Genomic DNA, 18,407 nt, shown 5'->3' with positions numbered 1-18,407 from the left:
CCTCAAATCATGTTTACACCTCTTTTTTTTTGAGTTCTCACAGCATTTAGATCCATAGAATCAGAGGTTATATCACTATTGATGTCCTCTGTGGGTGAAAATCCTGAGGCCAGGATATTGGTTGCAGGGAGCAGGTACAGAAGGGTACCATCTCAGGAAGTGGGGTACAGTAACATGTCCAAGGTCACATGTAACCAGAACCAGACTTTCTGACTCTGGGAGCTCCTTCTGGAAACCCAGTGGTGGACTATTTTGCACTTCTCTCTAGTTGTTTCTGACTTATCTCCCACTAAAATCACATGCAGTTTAATGTCATATTAAGAATTTATTTAAGGCCCTGGCCAGTTGGCTCAGTGGTAGAGCGTCGGCCTGGCGTGCAGGAGTCCAGGGTTCGATTCCCGGCCAGAGCACACAGGAGAAGCGCCCATCTGCTTCTCCACCCCTCCCCCTCTCCTTCCTCTCTGTCTCTCTCTTCCCCTCCTGCAGCCAAGGCTCCATTGGAGCAAAGTTGGCCCGGGCGCTGAGGATGGCTCCATGGCCTCTGCCTCAGGCACTAGAATGGCTCTGGTTGCAACAGAGCGACGCCCCAGATGGGCAGAGTATCGCCCCCTGCTGGGCATACCGGGTGGATCCCGGTCGGGCACACGCGGGAGTCTGTCTGACTGCCTCCTTGTTTCCAACTTCAGAATACAAAAAAAAAAAAAAAAAGAATTTATTTAACATACTCATCCCATCTCAGTAGCCCACGCATGTTATATACACAGTGTTTTGCTCATGGTTTGTGAACTATAGTATGCTTGTTGAAGTGAATGAAAGGCAAACCACTTTTTCCCGAGGATGATCATGTCTCAGATCTGCCTGGTCTTCCAGAGTGTTCTCAGCTGGGTCACTTCTGGCTCCCAGTGTCCTGGGTGGAAGAGGCGTAGCTTACCTGGTGTACCTCTACCCAGTGGCTGGGAGAAGGCTCCCTGTGACCTCCCAAGTCCCACTGCAGCTCCTCTGGCTTGGCCACTCTTTTCAGCTCGTTCTCTGACAGCAACTCAGCATCCTGTAGACATATAAAGGCAGGGAGTTTCTTACCTGAGCACCACGCTGAGGTTCCAGCCAGCCTCTGCTCTCCCCACTGCTGAGGGGCACAAGGTGGGCATGAGGGGCTCAAACCTGAAATCCATGGAGGTCAGTCGGAGAGCCATTCTGACTGAGAAACAGCAGCCGCTGAATGAGGGGAGGGTCTCCCGAGTCCTGAGGAAGGGAAGAATAATTCTAAATTGTGGAAAACTGGGTGTCTTGGAAGACTTAGGGTCAGGAGAATACCTGTCTCAAAGGGTAGGTTACCTGAAGTTGGCTCAGGACAGGACCGAGTGCTGGAGGCAGGGGGGGTGCCTTGCGAAGGTCCAGCAGGACGGACAGCCCCAGTATCTGTAGCTCAGGCCTGTGTGGGCAGGAAAGGCCAGGGAGGCAGTGTGTGCGCGTGTGCTGGGGGAATGGCGGCACAGGTTCTGGTTTTAGTGTTACTAGTTCTCAGAAGTTAGTTCCTGGTATGTCTGAAAGGCAGTGGGCAAAGGGCCAAAGCATGCGGTATGTGTCCAAGAGGCAGTGTGACCTAGCAGACAGCAGTCTGTGTTCACATGGCTATTGGGTCACAGAATCAGGGTCTAGAAAATTAAGAATTTTATGCTCTGGAGGGAATAAATTCAATTAGCATGATCCCTAATAGGTTCTTGGTGCTCAGTAAGTAAGTAGTATTGAATTATCAGTGTCCTGATAATGTAGGTTGTGTCTTAGGAAAGTCAGAGGCGTTGATTTTAAGGATCGATATAGATATCCTGGTAGTTGGGGGCCAATAAAGTCAGAAGTCGGTGACTTGAAAATCTGAGGGTTGAAGAAGTAGGTGTCCTAGGTGTCAGGAGGGCAGTGTCCTGAGGAGAGAGGAGGTCAACATCTTCATGACCCAGGAGGTTAGTGTCCAGGGTGCCAGCAATGGGCTTCTGTTACCTGAGCAGTGAGTGCAGGTAATGAAGGGCAGTGCTCAGCATGTCTCGGGAGGGTGGGGGCTCCTCAGGAGGGCACGGTGGGGTAATGGTCAGCAGAGCTCGCCCACTCTGGTCAACCCCTCCTGAGGACACAGAACGGCCAGGTTGTCCTGACTGGGGCAGGCTTTGGCTACCTCCCATCCTCCTTGCTCCCCTCTGCAGCCCACCCTAATTGCTTCTCTTTCTTTGACCCATTTCCCTTTAACCACTGGTGTCCACTGACCAGTCAGCACGAGGAATCCAGATGCCATCAAGTCCCAAGCTATGTCAGGGTCATCAGAGTTGGAGACTGGAGGCACCTCTTCTGGGATCCTGTCCTCTTTCATTTCCTGCACAGTCTTCAGGAGTGATGTTGGGGGGTCAGAGGGGAGCCCTTCGGGACCTATGGGCCCTGAGCAGACAAAGACAGAGCTATGGACCTGCTGTGAGACCCGATATGGCTGCTCTGCTCCCAGCCCCCTGTCTGAGGCCTGACCTGTACTGGCCCTTGCCCCGCGGGCCTCATCATCTCACCTGCCAGGCACACCAGGCTCGAGCCCTTCTGCTCTCTCTCTCTGGACCTCTCTTCTATGGGCCCACAGGCTTCCAGGGGTCGAGGATCTTTTTCGTCTGCTGCTTTAAGTTCCTCTTTCGGCTCAGACTCTGGCTTCTCTGAACCTTCATGCTTCTCCTGAACCAGACTGCCTCCTGGAAACTCATGCTCATTTGGTGAGGGCAGATTGATGAGTGGTTCTTGTTGGCTGGTCTCTTCCTTATCCCCAGGGCTCAGTGGGACAGGAACACTGTCCTCTCCTCGGCTAAGAGCCCCTTTGCCTGCAGCTCGCTTCTTTCTCCTGTTTCCTTTGCCTGTTCTCCGAGGGGTACCAGGTGGTCCTTCAGCTCCCTGGCCTGCTCCTCCCCCAACCTCCCCTGGCCTCAGCAGGCAAGATTCAGAGGCTTCCCCCAGCACCTCTGCTGGGGGCTCAGATACCTCCAGGGCTGCTGCCTCTGGGAGAGCCTCAGCTCCAGGGGGAGACCCTGGGGAAGCTCCACTGCTGCTCCCCTCACCAGGTGGGCGAGCCCCATCTTGGTCCCGAGGCCCCAGACCCTTCTGGTGCATCCATGCTCTGTGTCTTCGGTGCCGGCCCTTCCCTCCAGCACCCTTTCGGGTGGGTACTGTCCGGGTCCTGGAGAGGCCTAAGGAGCCTTCAGCATCCATAGGGCTCCCCCTCGTGGGCAGTGTCACCTCTAATAGCTCCACGTACTCACCCTCAGGTCCTTCAGCAGGGGCATTGTGCCCATCCCCAGGACTCCTGGTGCCCAGGGCCTCCTCAGGGAGTGGAGGGCTGGGGAGCCCTGGGGGTCCAGAAGGCAGTTCTGTGGGCAGCGTGTTTGGCCGATGTCCTACCATGAGCCCTCCTTTATGCACAAATCGGGGGCAGATGAGCTCAGCCCAGGGAAGCCGTTGAATCCCAGAGGGCGCAGAGAGGAGGCAGGTACTGAGGCGACCTGTTGGCCGGTCCTTATTGATGCCTTGTAGCCACTCAGGTGTGAACAGGTAGGCACAGGCTTCATTGGACACAGGCAGCTCCTGCACACGCCCACCCCCTGGGGCCAGGCACTTAAGTACCAGGCGGGGTGCTTGGGCTGCTGCGGGTACCACTTGCAGGTAGAAGTCCCCTGGGCACAGCAGCTGCCAGGGCAGTGCTGCTAGCTGTACCACCACTTGCTCATGCAAGCAGAGGGGCCAGCCCTCATGGAAGAAGAGGAAACCGCTGTATTGGGCCTGGGGAGAAAGACGGGAGGTTGTGCTCAGGCCCCTGCTGATGAAACCAACAGGAGAGGGCAGTTAGAATGGGACCATCCTAGGAAGTGGCCTTATGCCTGGTGGGTTATAACCTCAGGGGAGCAGAAGGGGATATTTTGGGGTGTTCCTGTGACAGAGTAAGGGCTTGGGACTGGTCAGTTTTCTGGTGGCAGAAAGCTAGTTTCATGTGTGGGAGGGAGAAAGAAATGAGTCATTACAAAGACATGGTCAGCAGATGCCGTGTCTTGGAGGAATCAGAGACTCTTACAAGGTCTTTATAACTATAGAAGTGAAGGATCTCTGTTGAGCTACATCTGGGGGAGTTAGTAGCTTGAGAAATGATACGAGGGAAAAAATGTCTGGAATTGGGTCTGGAGGGTCAGGGTGTTTGGGAGTTGATGTTTCTTAGGGGGGGAAGATGAGTATCTGTGTAATATCAGGGAGGCAGTGTCTCTGGGTGGGGGGAAATTAGTTGGTCTGGCTAGTTTCTGGAGTGAGGCAGAGGATCTCAAGGGACATAGAACAGAGATGTACGGCCACTCACACAGGCTTCCTGTTGGACCTTGGCAAGCAGATGCTTGGCGGGCACCAGGAAGTCCAGTGTGTACCTCAGCGCATCTTCCCGGTATGTCCTTTCCACCACCTGGAACACCTGGCCCAACAGTGTGGGGGCTGTTGCCTCGAATGGTGGGTACAGAGCAGCGAGCGTGCTCTGGACACAGTCTTCCACTGGTTCAGGCTCCTGGGAGAGACAAGACCAGGCTACAGATCCCTAGAGATCACCCAAGCATGGCTGCTTGGGATCTGGGCTGGTATGGGGCTGGCTGTATCACCCTGGGGGCCGCTTGTGTGCATAGAGAGGGCACCCAGGATATGCTGGCTGAATGAACCTCAGATGGAAGTGTGGCTGGGCTAGTCAGAGCCCATAGGCCTTAGAGTGCATTCCATGAAAGAGCTCTGACACCTTGGCTTTAGAGATCTAGGAAGAATTTGTTGTGAATGTCTCTGATCAGGCCTTTCCTGATTCCTGTGAATCAGGGTAATTGCATAGGCCCTCCCTGGGAGAAAAGAAACAGCACGGCTGGGAGCATACTGCAAGTTCATCCTCACAGGACCTTCCGTCCAGAGACCCCCTATCTTAAGAGGTGGTACCACCACCCATAATCATATGCTAGAGATGGTTGTTGTGTGCAAAGGAGGACTGGAGGGCTGTCTATCTTGAATCTTTCAATCTTTCCAGAGTGGCTTTGGAAGCAATCACCATTCCTAGAGCACCCGGGGAATTGACTTACAAAGAACTGGGTGGGGACAGTTGAAAGAGGAAAAAGTCACAAAAGGAACATGTGGGAAGGGAGGAGCAGGCCTTGAAGGTATACTTGATGGTACTTATTGGAGCTGAAATCTTTTCTAATGCCAGCAGGACCCGTCTGCCAATCTCCACCTGGAGGCACCTCTCAAGACAGACCTACTTTATCCAAACTCACCTCCCTAAGTGAATCAATGAGTTATCTTTCTTCATTCCACATTCTAAACAATCACCCCTCAGGCTGTTCCTTGGCAAACTTATTTCTCCTTCAAGATGGCTTTGAAGTTCCTTTTATCAGATTTATTTGCTGTAAATGGGCAAGGGGATGCTCACTGCAGTGTTTTTCTAGTTCTTTACCTACCGACCCCCTAGCCCTGCATTGCCCTGAAGACAAAGCTGCATACCATTTGACTTTGAGTGACTCCAGCCAGTTGCTCGCCTGTCCCGACTGTGAGAAGCTGGGGCAGCAACTCCAGAGAGGATCATTCATTGCGTCACACAGAGACCCGGTCCCAAGGTGTGTGGGCGAGCAGACAGACCCCTCAGTGTTCCGGGGACCCAGCCAGCGCAGTGAGCGTCGGTGGGGGAGGGTGGGGATGGGCGCGGTGGAGGGGGAGGCAGAGTGGGCCGTCCGCTCTGAGGCCAGGAGCGGGGAGCCAGAGCTGGAGCAGCGAGGCAGCTGCAACCCATTAGGGGCGGTGAGCTCATGGCTGAGCGAGAGTCTCAGCCACAGGAAACGGCACCGGCAGGAGGGGAGGAGGGGTCTGGGGTGGGAGGCGGCAGCAGGAGCACAGAGATCAGGCCTGCAGTCGGCCAGGACCAAAGATGAGACCAGAGAGACTGAGTCAGCTCTCCCTGGCCCAGTTCCTTTTTCTTTTTTGCTCCAGCTTCCCTACCAGGGGGTGCCCTTCCTCAGTAGAAGAGCAGCCCCCGTAGTGCTCCTCCTCCTTCCCCACTCCCCGCAGGGGAGCGCCCCCTGGTAGGGCCTCTCCCCCTCCTCCACTCTGCAGTGAGCGCCCCCTAGTTCTTGTCCCCCAACCCCATCCCCGCAGTGGACGCTCCCTGGTAGTGCCCTCTCCTGCAGTGGTTCTTCAGAGAATACTTCTGGAGTGAAAGTTCGCAGGATAGTGTCCATTCTTGTTGGTAGGGGCTTCCCCTTCACTGTGCCCTCCTGCTTTCTGTGCCCGGAGAAGCTGCTGCCAGGGTGCCCTAGCCCCTGTAAGGAGCTCCCACTAGTGCTCCCTCCTCTCCGAAGCGGGAATGCCCTCAGCCGCTTCTGCTCCCTGCAGCGTGAGCTCTGGGACACTCTCCCTCTTCCCCAGCCCCCGCCCCCCATCTCTGGTCTGCTCTGGCAGCGTCACGCCCCCCGGCGCTGTGAGCCCCCTCCCCATTCTGTCCACTATCCTGAGGCAACCTCGCTTCTCCGCGGGAATTTCCCTCTTTGCCTCTGTCCCTGGCCCCAGCCCAGCCTCAGCTGTGGCGGGTCCCCCAGGGCCGGATGGGTGGGCCCGGCTCACCGGACTGGGGACTAGGATGGAAAATGGTAGTTCCAGGCTGGTCCGTTCTCATGACCTGAGGCCGGGCCCCTTCCAGGGCCGCTGCAGCACCCAACCCGCAGGAGGGACCAGGAGGGGGAGGGAGGACTCGCCGAGGAAGGCACGAGTCCGGACAAAGTAGGGCGAGGGGAGGTGTGTGGATGAGGGGAGACACCAGAGGGAGAATGGGGGAAGGGGCGGGGAAGAGGAAGAAAGAAAGGGTGAAGGCAGTACCCGGTAGGGACCGGGCCAGACAGTGGGGCAGACAGATCAAAGAAAAGAAAGGGGGGATGGGAGGGAGGAGAGTCTCGGGAGCGCTAACAATCCAAAGCGGGCGCGAGAGGCATCGAACTGGGGACAGGCTGCCCAAAGCGGGCTGCGCTAAGGCGGAGGGGGCCCCGAGGTGGCGCCGCGGGACTCACCATGGCTCAGCGCGGGGTCGCGTCCGACGCTCGGGCGGGCGGGCGGGGCCGCGCGCGCCGCGGCCTCCCTCCCGCCGCGCGCGCCTCGCCGGGTCTGGCCAGGGCACAGCTCCGGCCGCCGCGGCGGCTGCGCTCGCGGGGGCTCCCGGGCCGCGGGGCCCCGCCAGGGAGGGCCGAGACGGCCGCCCCGCCCCGCCCCGCCCTTCAGCGCCCGCCTCCGGCTCGGCGCCGGACCCCCTGCCGGGACTTCCCCTGCGCCGACTCCCTCGCCCGCGCCGAGTCTGCTGTTCCCCCGACTCCCTCCGCGGCTCTGCCCCGCTCTCCGGGTCCCTCTCTCCCCCGCCCCGTCCTCTAGGTAACCCTCGGAGTCCCGCTGAGCCAGAGATGCCCTTCTTTCACCGCCACCGCCTCACTCTCTGCGGGGTTTGTTGAGTCCCCGCAAGGGACACTCCAGAGGCCGGGCGTCCGTGAATCCTCTGGGGATCCCAGCCTGGGACTGAGGTCCTTTGGCGGCCAGAAACCTTCCGTCTCTAACTCGCCTGGGAACCTCTTCTCCCGTCGGTGGCCAGACTTGAGCAGAACCTGGGGCTCAGAAGAGACCCTTCAGGTCCCTGCCCGCCGGAGCCGCGGCCAGGGAAATCAGGGGGTCCCTTCCACTCTCCAGGGTCTGCCCGCCCTCCTCTTTTTCCTCTTTTCTCCGTCCCCGAATATTCAGGCTCTGACAATGGGTTCCTCTGTGTGGCCTGGGGAGGGCGGGGATGTGGGGGCAGTTAGGGAGCTGCGAAGGCTTGGAGTGGGCATCGTGGCTGAAGTGGGCATCGTGGCTGGAGTGGGCATCGTGGCTGAAGGGGGGCAGGTCCCGGGATCAGATCCTCCTGTAAGGGTGTGTGCACTGCAGCGAACATTTTCTGAGTCCCTTAGTCGCCGTCCTATCCCCTCCTCACCCTCTACCTCTCCTGTTTCTGCTAGCGGAGGGAAGGCACCAAAACCCCAATCAGACCCCATAGTTTGATACTGGATGCTAGACCCCTCCTCCATGTGGAGTGGCCATAGTCTGTCTCCCAGAGCAGCTAAGGCTTAGGACAGCGGTGATTATCTGACACAGGAGACAAAGCAGGGGTAGGCTAATGAAGAAAGTTCTAGCCTCATCCATCCTCCCTCGAGCCTGGATGGGAAATGAAGGCCCAGCGAGGGTCCCCAGTAGGGCTAGGGGAGGCTTAGGCATAGCAGGGAGATTCCTGTCCCTCCTGTGAGCCGGCTCTGGAGGGCTAGGTAGGGCATTTGAGAGGAGACCAGAAAGCCAAATAGTTCCCAGAAAGGGGTTTGAAGGCATGTGCCACTACGGCTAAGAGGCTTGGAAAACGTCCTGCCAGGGGATACAGCTGCTATAAAGCCGGGAGGCCGGAGCTTCTGGGCAGTTGTTGGAACATCGAGAGAGGAGGGCATTGCTCAGATATGATGGCTCTTCTCTTACCTCCTCAGAAAGTTAAACTCCACTCTTTCTCCACTCCATTTGGTCTGGAAAAAAAGAAGAGAGAAAATGTTCGTTGTTTTTTGGAGATAAGATCCCTTAGCTCTTCAGTGTCAAAAGATTAATCTGGGGCAGCAAACCCTAGTGACCAGCTTTCCGGCCTGTGTTGCTTGAGTCAATTATATTATGAACCTTATTCACTTGTTTCAAATCCAGCTCACCCATTACTAGTGTTGACTCAGTCTGAACCTTCCCTTACCTAGTCTTAAATTCCATATACTCAGGCAAATTCTTTGGGAAACAGTACAGGTAAGGAGTGGGAGCTCTTTTCTGTCAAGGGGTTGTTGGGCCCTGAGTCAGAAAGACTTCTTCAGCTTCCTTAGGATTAGTGTCTGGGAACTGGGAATGTGTGATTTTGCTACCCCCTGGTGTCCACTGGGTAAATGCTGCCCAGTAGCTGGTTACAGAGGCTAACACTTAGGAAACTTTCTTAAATCATACGCAGTTGACCCCTGAAAAACAAGAATGGAATGCTGGTGCAGTTGAAAATCCATGTACAACTTTTTTGTGTGTGTGTGTATTTTTCTGAAGCTGGAAAGGGGGAGAGACAGTCAGACAGACTCCCGCATGCGCCCAACCGGGATCCACCCGGCATGCCCACTAGGGGCGATGCTCTGCCCACCCGGGGCGATGCTCTGCCCCTGGGGGGGGTGTCTCTCTGTCGAGACCAGAGCCACTCTAGCGCCTGGGGCAGAGGCCAAGGAGCCATCCCCAGCGCCCAGGCCATCTTTGCTCCGATGGAGCCTTGGCTGCGGGAGGGGAAGAGAGAGACAGAGAGGAAGGAAGGGGGGGTGGAGAAGCAAATGGGCGCTTCTCCTATGTGCCCTGGCCGGGAATCGAACCCGGGTCCCCCGCACGCCAGGCCGACGCTCTACCGCTGAGCCAACTGGCCAGGGCCCCATGTACAACTTTTGATTCCCCCCAAATTCAAGCTGTTTCCAGTATTGGAGGGAGATTGGCTCAGGAACCCAGAAAAAGACCAAAATCTGTGGATGCTCAAGTCCCCTATATAAAATGGCAGAACAAGGCATTTGGCCTTACACATCCTTGGACTCCCAACCATGGATGGAAAACAGTACAGGTATTTATGGGGGAAAATCCAAGTATAAGTGGATACGGGCAGTTCAAACCTGTGTTGCCTGAGTCAACTGTATTATAAACCTTATTCTCTTGTTTCAAATCCACTCATCCTTCCCAGTGTTGACACAGTCTGAACCTTCCCTTACCTAGTCTTAAATTCCTTATACTCAGGGAAATTCTTTGGGAAACAGTTAGTTCAGGCAGTCCCTGGATTACGAAAAAGATGGATTCTGTAGGTGTGTTCTTAAGTTGAATTTGTATGTAATTTGGAACAGTTACATTTACTTATTAAAAGCAACTTAGATATTTGCCTTAACATAGTATTTAGTTTTACTTTTCTGTGCATATAAATACTTAACTATTTTCAAACACAACCTTAAACAATCTTGGATGACGCAGAAGATAAGAAGTTGGAGAGGCTAGGACTGGAGTTAGAGAGTCAGGGTTGGATTCTGCTGCTGGAGTCAGTTTCTTGAAGTCGGCATCCAAGGTACTTCGTACAGAGACTTTCTTTTTTTCATCATAAATGGCCCTGAAACATCTCAGACTTTCGGAAACTGTACAGTAAACTTTGGTGAACCTCTCTGTATCAGGATTTTGCTTTTCTAACTTTGCCATTCCTGCTTCAATGAAACGAAAGCATCAACTAAGTCTTTTGTAGAAAACTTTTTCAATTCTGGACTTTCTAGGTCCCCGTTCTTCCCTAAATGCTATCATCTGCTGCTCTAGTTCCATAAGGTCTTTATTGGTTAGTTTTTTGCTATGGGAGTTGAGTAACTCTATGATATTATTTTCACTGATGTCCAACTGCAGTTGATTACCAATTGGCCTAATGGCACTCCATTTGTAAGTATGAGTTGTACATAAATTGAATGTTTGTAACTCAGAGACTTACTATAGAGCCCAAGGTTCCCACAACTAGAAAGTGGAATATAAATTAAGCTGGTATGGGAGTCCAGGAACTCTTGGAGGAAAAAAAGGAATCGATCATTTTTTTTTTCTCATGGAAAAAGAAGAGCCATTGAAAGTTTTTGAGCTTGTAGCATGAGGGAGTTTGGATGCAGGGTCTAGTTACTCCTTTCCAGGGGTTGTTTTAATCTGTGCTAAATCAGATAGGTTTATTTTATTAAGTAAGATGACATATACTATGCTTATAGTGGTTAAATACTACTTTCTCCAAGAATGCAAGCTCTTACCTAAGAGTGTGTAGGTATGTGGTATATGTGTATATATACATCAGAGTGTGTGTTGATATATGTATATGCTTTTGGGAGATGTGAAGGGAAAAGATTATAATGGAATATTTGGAGGCAGGGAATAGACAAGATTCAGAAGCTCCCTCTTGCATTCACAAACAGTTCTCACTATATTTCATCAATTTCAGATTTTGGGGGGCTTAGTAAGATCCCATTTTACAGATGAAATTCTGGTTTATTGAAGTTAAATAACTTGCTATAAGCTACACAGTAGGTGGAGAAGCCAGGATTTGAACTCAAGCAGTTTGACTCTAGAGCCTTCACTCTCACCACTAAGTTTCATCTTAGCTGTCCAAGTCCATAAAGAAGCACTCTGAACACACCACCTCTTTCACCACATAGCCACCATGTTAAAAAGTGTTAACTTTACTTTTGTAACAACCAGTCCTGAAAGAGTCTTAAAAGTGATAGATATATGCCTGTGGACCAGAGAATAAAAGCTATTTTTCCTTTAGACTTGTTCTAGAGCAGAGGTTCACAACACAGGGGTCGCCTAAAGCCATCGGAAATACGTATTTTATTTTAAAATGTATTGTATAATAAATATATATTTTCCGATGGCTTTAGGCGACCCCTGTGTTTTGGTCATTCGACCCCTGCCGGGGTCGCGACCCACAGGTTGAGAACCGCTGTTCTAGAGTATTATAGTTAAAACAGTCCCCAAGAAATTTGTAATATGGTTCTTATGGGGAAGAGCAGGTGGAAGAAACATTTTTGTCTCTAATGTTTATTACCTGGTTTATGTGCACCAAGAGATATAACTACTATTGTACATAGGATTGGGGCTTTAGGCTGCTTACTATTTGTCCACTTGGAGAGTAACAGTAAGTTGGGCTCTGCTTCAGTCCCATGCCTCAAGGTAAGGGAAAATTATTGAAGGACCACAAAGGGGAATTTTAGGGACAGGAAAGGAAAAACTTGAGAACATCATCTTGTTACCTGTGCTCCCAAGCAAACTGAGGGCCAAACCTTAGTTATCTTAGGATAAGAAATCTGTGTAGTGTATTTATTTAATTCTATTTTTAATTTCCCCTTAGTTTTGATTTTATTTTATTGGCAATATTCTTTTGAAAATTTACAATATTTCTTCTCTGAACTAGATGTCACCAACATCTTGCCTGTGTTAGCACATTAGTTTCCACAGTGGCCTGCATGTGCCACTCTTACCCCTAATGAGCCATTTGCTGCACCCTCGCCAGAGTGATCTACCAAAAACTTCAATCAGATTACATCAACCCCTTCCAATGGCTTCCCGTTTGTATCATGACTCCTGTTTCTCCAGCCTCATCTCTTACCACTACTTAGAGTAGGAAGCTACTAGTGACCCTCCAGCCATAGTGGCCTTTTAGTTCTTCAAATATGCCTTGCATATTCCTGTTGAGGCCTTTTTGCTCTCTTTTCCTTCTGCCTGGAGACCTCTTTTCAAAATTCTAATGGCTGGTTCTAATCCTTCAGTCTTTCTTTTTCTTCTTCTTCCTCTTCTTTTTTTTTTTTTTTACAGAGACAGAGAGAGAGTCAGAGAGAGGGATAGATAGGGACAGACAGACAGGAACGGAGAGAGATGAGAAGCATCAATCATTAGTTTTTGTTGTGACACCTTAGTTGTTCATTGATTACTTTCTCATATGTGCCTTGACCGTGGGGCTACAGCAGACTGCGTAACTCCTTGCTCGAGCCAGCGACCTTGGGTCCAAGCTGGTGAGCTTTGCTCAAACCAGATGAGCCCGCGCTCAAGCTGGCAACCTCAAGTCTCAAACCTGGGTCCTCCACATCCCAGTCCGACACTCTATCCACTGCACCACCGCCTGGTCAGGCTCATCCTTCAGTCTTAACTAAAGTGTTGCATTCACAAATGTCTTCCCTGATCACCTGGTCTAGTGTTCCTATTGTACCTCTCAATAATGTTATTTTGTTTTGTTTTCTTCACAGTATTTATCTCTATATGATTATGTATTTGTTTGGTTATTTCATGTCTCATAATAATCCCACCTTCACTGTTACATATTTTAAAATAAGCTCTATGAACTCGGGGATATTGTCTATTTTGTCACTGCTGTACCCTAGATAGTATCTGACTTGGTCCCAAGAGATATCACCCCTTCAAGTAAAGACTGTAACGGAAGCAGAAAGCCCCACAGATCAAGAATGGGAACAAGTGAGAAATGGGAGGGAGTAGGGAGGCTGAGACTTGGGGTCGGCCACTTAGCTTTCTTTAGCCCTCACAAGTTCTTTTTTTTTTTTTTTTTTTTTTTGTCTGTTGGTTGATATTTGCAAGTGGGAGATAACTAGGACGGAATTAAAAGCAAATGTGGAATAGCTTCCAGGTTAGATGTAGGTTCACTGGGCTGGGAGAGTCTGGAGGAAGCATGGTTTGGAGAGGGAGTTCTGGAAAGGCTCCACATTCACTTACGTACTTTATTGATGTATAAACCCAGAGACCCTTTTTGTACAGTTGCAATCCAATAAAAACAATTTTATGTTATGTTTCCTTCATGTGGCACTGCCCATATATATTTCTGTGCCTCAGTGTAATTTTTGTGCATTTGTCTTCAGTTAAAGTGATAAGTTGATGCTTTGCTTAAAGCATCAAATAGTTCCCCCATCATTTTTTTAGTCACTCAATTTTGAGAAATTTGTATTATTTTAAAATTTTTATTTTCCAATTACAGTTTACATTCAATATTACTTTTTTATTAGTTTCAGGTGTACAGTATGGTGGTTAGACAATCATATGCTTTACAAACTGGTCCCCCGATAATTCAAGTACCCACCTGGCACCATACATAGTTATTACAATGCTATTGACTATGTTTCCTATGCTGTACTTTACATTCTCAGATTATTTTGTGACTACCAATTTGCACTTCTTTTTTCCAATTTGCACTTCTTAATTCCTTCATCTTCTTCACACAACCCTCTAAACTTCTCCCATCTGGCAACCGTTAAAATGTTCTCTATCAGCCCTGGCTGGTTGGCTCAGCGGTAGAGCATCGGCCCGGTGTATGGAAGTCCTGGGTTCAATTCCTGGTCAGGGTACACAGGAGAAGTGCCCATCTGCTTCTCCACCCTTCCCCCTCTCCTTCTTTCCTCTCTGTTTCTCTCTTCCCCTCCTGCAGCCAAGGCTCCATTGAAGCAAAGTTGGCCTGGGTGCTGAGGATGGCTCCATGGCCTCTGCCTCAGGCACTAGAATTGCTCCGGTTGCAATGGAGCAATGCCCCAGGTGGGCAGAGCATCGCCCCTTGGTGGGCATCCAGTTGGATGCATGCGGGAGTTTGTCTGCCACCCTGCTTCTAACTTTGGAAAAATACAAACAAAAAAAATGTTCTGGCCTGACCTGTGGTGGCGCAGTGGATAAAGCGTCGACCTGGAAATGCTGAGGTCGCCGGTTCGAAACCCTGGGCTTGCCTGGTCAAGGCACATATGGGAGTTGATGCTTCCAGCTTCTCCCCCCTCCTCTCTCTCTCCCTCTCTGTCTCTCTCTCTCCTCTCTAAAAAAATGAATAAATAAAATAAAATATTTAAAAAAAAAAGTTCTCTGTATCAATGAGCCTGTTTAGAATTTTTATTATTTCTAAATTTTCTTTTTTATAATACACACAGAAAAATATAGGCAGACTTGCATAAATTTACTCCTCGTCACTTTGAGTTACTTCCATTTAGCCTGTTTTAGCCATTTTATAGCTCTTGCTATTACCTAATGAGGCAATATATTTGGAGGGCACAGGTTATGAAACTCTTAAAATATTTAAAAGGTTGAGTGTGAAGTGGAATTGGATTTGTTCTGAATTGCTCGAAGTGATAGGGCATCATGAATTGTAGTGATAGAGATATAGATTAGGTTCAATACAGTGAAACTTTTAATATTTAGAACTGCCTGAAAATTACACAGGCTGTCTCCTTCAATGTGGTGGATCTTCCCTCTCTGAAGACTTTTAAACGTAATAAGAGAGTTTTAGAAGAAACTTTTATAAACTTTTCAGACTTGTGATTTGCACATTTTCCTAACTCCATTCCTTTGCTCTGAAAATAAATTTTGTTAAATTAATATCTATGAAGACCTAACATGTGTCAGATATATCTAGTGGAAGCCTGAGCCCTCATTGGCTTCCAGAGAGTCACCAGGAGTAGGCAATCTGGGAATTATGACAGGATAAAGTCTCTAAAGCCAACCCCCCCAATCTTTAGCACTCCTAAGCAGGTAGATACAAAATTATTTTTAGCTCCTTGGCGCCCCCTTTTCTGGACTCATTGTCCACTTACAGGTCTCTGCCACATATTCTACCTATTCTTTTTAAAAATTTATTTATTTTAGATTTTATTTATTCATTTTAGAGAGAGGGGACAGAGAGAGAGAGACAGAGAGAGAGAAGAGAGGGAGGAGCAGGAAGCATCAACTCCCATATGTGCCTTGACCAGGGAAGCCCAGGGTTTCAAACCGGCAACCTCAGCATCCCAGGTTGATGCTTTACCCACTGCGCCACTGCAGGTCAGGCACTATTCCACCTATTCTTGTTGCAAAACTTTCAGTATGCTATGGCATTCCTCCAAATGCACCTGAATTGGAACCGGTAACTAAGTGATTGATTCCAAGTAATTGTTATATTATCTTGTTTTTTATTTCTGCCAAAAGATATTTGTATTTCAAATGAGGAGTTTTGGTCCTCAAAGAATCTATAATTGGTATACTATAGCATTCCTAATTCCACTAAAATAACTTTACCGCCCCATCATGAACATATGTGTGTTTACAAACGCGCGCGCGCGCGCACACACACACACACACACACACACACACACGCACGCAGCCTGTTTTTTATTGAAGGAACCCATTGCGTTTTTCGTGGCGCCTCCAAGGTGGCTAGTGCTTCAGGATGAAGCTGAACATCTCTTTCCCAGCCGCTGGCTGCCAGAAAGTCATCGAAGTGGACGATGAACGCAAACTTTGAACCTTTTATGAGAAGGGTATGGCCACAGAAGTTGCTGCTGATGCTCTGGGTGAAGAATGGAAGGGTTACATGGTTCAGATCAGTGGTGAGAATGACAAACAAGGTTTCCCCATAAAGCAGGGCGTCTTGACCCATGGCCGCGTCAGTCTTCTGCTGAGTAAGGGGCATGCCTGCTACAGGCCCAGGTGGACTGGAGAGAGGACGCGCAAATCTGTCCGGGGTGGCGTTGTGGATGTCAATCTCAGTGTTCTCAACTTGGTCATTGGAAAAAAGGGGGAGAAAGATATTCCTGGTCTTACTGACACTACTGTGCCTCTTCCCCTGGATCCCAAAAGAACTACCAGAATTCGCAAACTTTCCAACCTCTCCAAAGAAGATGACGTTCACCAATATGTTGTGAGAAAGCCCCTAAACAAAGAAGGTAAGAAATCTAGGACCAGAGCACCCAAGATCCAGCGTCCTGTTACTCCGCATGTCCTGCAGCACAGACGTCGGCCTATTGCTCTGAAGCAACAGCGTATGAAGAAAAATAAGGAAGAGACCGCAGAATATGCTAAACTTTTGGCTAAGAGAGTGAAGGAGGCCAAAGAAAAACACCAGGAACAGATTGCCTAGAGACATAGGCTGTCCTCCCTGAGAGCTTCTACCTCTAAGTCTGAGTCCAGTCAAAAATGAGATTTTTCTAAGAGTGAAAAATAAAGAACAAAAAAAATATATAAATAAAAAGGAACCCATTGCTTGACAATCTGTTGTTTTTAGTTACTTGATGAAATGTAGTCTCAAAACTTCAGTTTGCTGAGGGAAGAAAAGCTCCTATTGAGGCTAGAAATTCAACCATAGTCTCTGAGTTTTACTTTTCTTTCTGTAGTATATTTTTTGCAGAATTCCTCTGTCACCAACACACTGGCTTCAGGGAAGCACATCTCCCTTTCTCAGTTCCTCCATAATCCAATGCGAGGCCCTCCCTCAGGCTGGCTCCTGAAGGCAGTACAGTGCCCACGAGGAGGGCACTGAGCAGAGATACAGTTCTAGGTTTAATTCCCGTGCTGCCACTGCTGGCTGTGTGCCCGGATCTGAGCTATTGCATCATCAGTAACCACCCTCCCTCCAAAAGCTAAGTAAAAACAACAAAGATGGGAATGCCAAGAAATAAAATCATCAAAGCTAACTGTTCATTGTAGAGGTGAAAAGGATTCAGAAAATGGACTGGTTTTGCAATGTCAATGTGAGTTTTTAGTATGTCCCTTTTTGTGCCCAGAAAAGAATATTCAGAGGCCACTTTGGCTTTTTAAAATTTATATTCCCTGCATTAAAGATGCAAATCAGAAACCTGGTTCTTCCTTAAGCTTTTTTATTTAATTTACAAACATGTACATTTTAATCTCTTTAAAGGGTTATGTTTGATAACTACTTACTACCATTTATAAATGTTATTAATAAGACTTTTTATAACAAATTTAAAATACATTTTATTAATTTAACTTATTTCATGTCCTTATAAAGTAATTTTTTTAAAACTCTTATTTTTTTACAGAGACACAGAGAGAGTCAGAGTGAGGGATAGACAGAGACAGACAGACAGGAACGGAGAGATGAGAAGCATCAATCATTAGTTTTTCGTTGCGCATTGCGACACCTTAGTTGTTCATTGATTGCTTTCTCATATGTGCCTTGACCATGGGCCTTCAGCGGACCGAGTAACCCCTTGCTTGAGCCAGCGACTTGGGTCCAAGCTGGTGAATTTTTGCTCAAACCAGATGAGCCCACGCTCAAGCTAGCGACCTCGGGGTCTTGAACCTGGGTCCTCCGCATCCCAGTCCGATGCTCTATCCACTGCGCCACCGCCTGGTCAGGCCTTATAAAGTAATTTGGTTATCTGAGCTAACCAATAAGATATTCCTGAATATCTAAAAAACCTCTTACAAATCTTACAATTTATAAATATGGCGGGTTCAATTCTTAGGTTTTCTTAAATATTCTAAAACTGTTTTTAAATGAAAGTTCTGTTTGAAATCATACATATAAACCAACTACACATTTTAAATTAGAACTACAGGCCAGTTTGTTGCTGTACCAGACTAAATTCTCTTAAACATTACAAATACCTAAAATACCAAATATGCACAAATTCCTTAATACAAACATACTAATGCTATGTGTTTGAGTCTCTTAAATATTCAATTCTAATTAAAATTTTTCTGGATATTCAGAAAACTTACCCACTAGGAAACAATTATGTCATCTTAAATAGCTGAGGAGCCCCTTCCCAAATGAGTTTTTGGAAATAGATCTTCAGTGACCCAGAGAATATAACCAGTGGAGAATTCTCCGTTTTCGGAAGTTCTTCACAAACCCTCAAGTGCTCCACTGAGCCCTGTTTTATGGATGCTGTGTCATTACTCTCTGAACGAGCCAATTTCACAACCTAAGGCCCCTAGATTCAAGTTACACTCCATCTAATTCTTCAACCTACACACGGAAGTTAGAAACTCCTACCCAGGTTGCTACACCA

General features: G+C 48.9%; 2 protein-coding genes across 5 annotated transcripts in view; one reads left to right on the top strand and one right to left on the bottom strand.

Annotated features, from left to right (window-relative positions):
- ARHGEF40 (Rho guanine nucleotide exchange factor 40) overlaps window positions 1-7,196 on the bottom strand; it is a 19,337-nt gene extending 12,141 nt beyond the window's left edge. For 2 of the 4 annotated variants that reach the window (XM_066343175.1, XM_066343173.1), the window contains exons 1-8: window positions 7,083-7,196; window positions 4,364-4,561; window positions 2,547-3,798; window positions 2,257-2,424; window positions 1,996-2,116; window positions 1,336-1,432; window positions 1,162-1,242; window positions 932-1,048 (exon numbers count right to left, since the gene is read on the bottom strand). In XM_066343175.1, coding sequence (XP_066199272.1) covers window positions 932-1,048; window positions 1,162-1,242; window positions 1,336-1,432; window positions 1,996-2,116; window positions 2,257-2,424; window positions 2,547-3,798; window positions 4,364-4,561; window positions 7,083-7,085 — 2,037 coding nt within the window. In that variant the 5' untranslated portion in view covers window positions 7,086-7,196. Of the gene's footprint in view, window positions 1-931; window positions 1,049-1,161; window positions 1,243-1,335; window positions 1,433-1,995; window positions 2,117-2,256; window positions 2,425-2,546; window positions 3,799-4,363; window positions 4,562-5,529; window positions 6,128-7,082 lie in introns of those variants that run through there. The other 2 variants (XM_066343174.1, XM_066343176.1) reach the window with 2 other exon arrangements.
- Window positions 7,197-15,789: 8,593 nt separating this feature from the next.
- On the top strand, window positions 15,790-16,602 carry LOC136376191 (small ribosomal subunit protein eS6-like). The gene has a single exon (XM_066342023.1). The coding sequence runs from the start codon at window positions 15,914-15,916 to the stop codon at window positions 16,508-16,510; it is 597 nt and encodes a 198-aa protein (XP_066198120.1). The 5' UTR covers window positions 15,790-15,913; the 3' UTR covers window positions 16,511-16,602.
- Window positions 16,603-18,407: the final 1,805 nt, after the last annotated feature.

Source organism: Saccopteryx leptura, chromosome 6 (assembly GCF_036850995.1).
Source record: "Saccopteryx leptura isolate mSacLep1 chromosome 6, mSacLep1_pri_phased_curated, whole genome shotgun sequence".
NCBI classification, from domain to species: domain Eukaryota; kingdom Metazoa; phylum Chordata; class Mammalia; order Chiroptera; family Emballonuridae; genus Saccopteryx; species Saccopteryx leptura.
The sequence above is the reverse complement of the archived record's forward strand: the minus strand, read 5'-3'. Positions and strand labels throughout refer to the sequence as shown.

What these genes read in the sequence shown, in the direction of transcription:
- LOC136376191 (XM_066342023.1), top strand. Translation starts at nt 15,914, where the DNA reads ATGGCCACAGAAGTTGCTGCTGATGCTCTGGGTGAAGAATGGAAGGGT.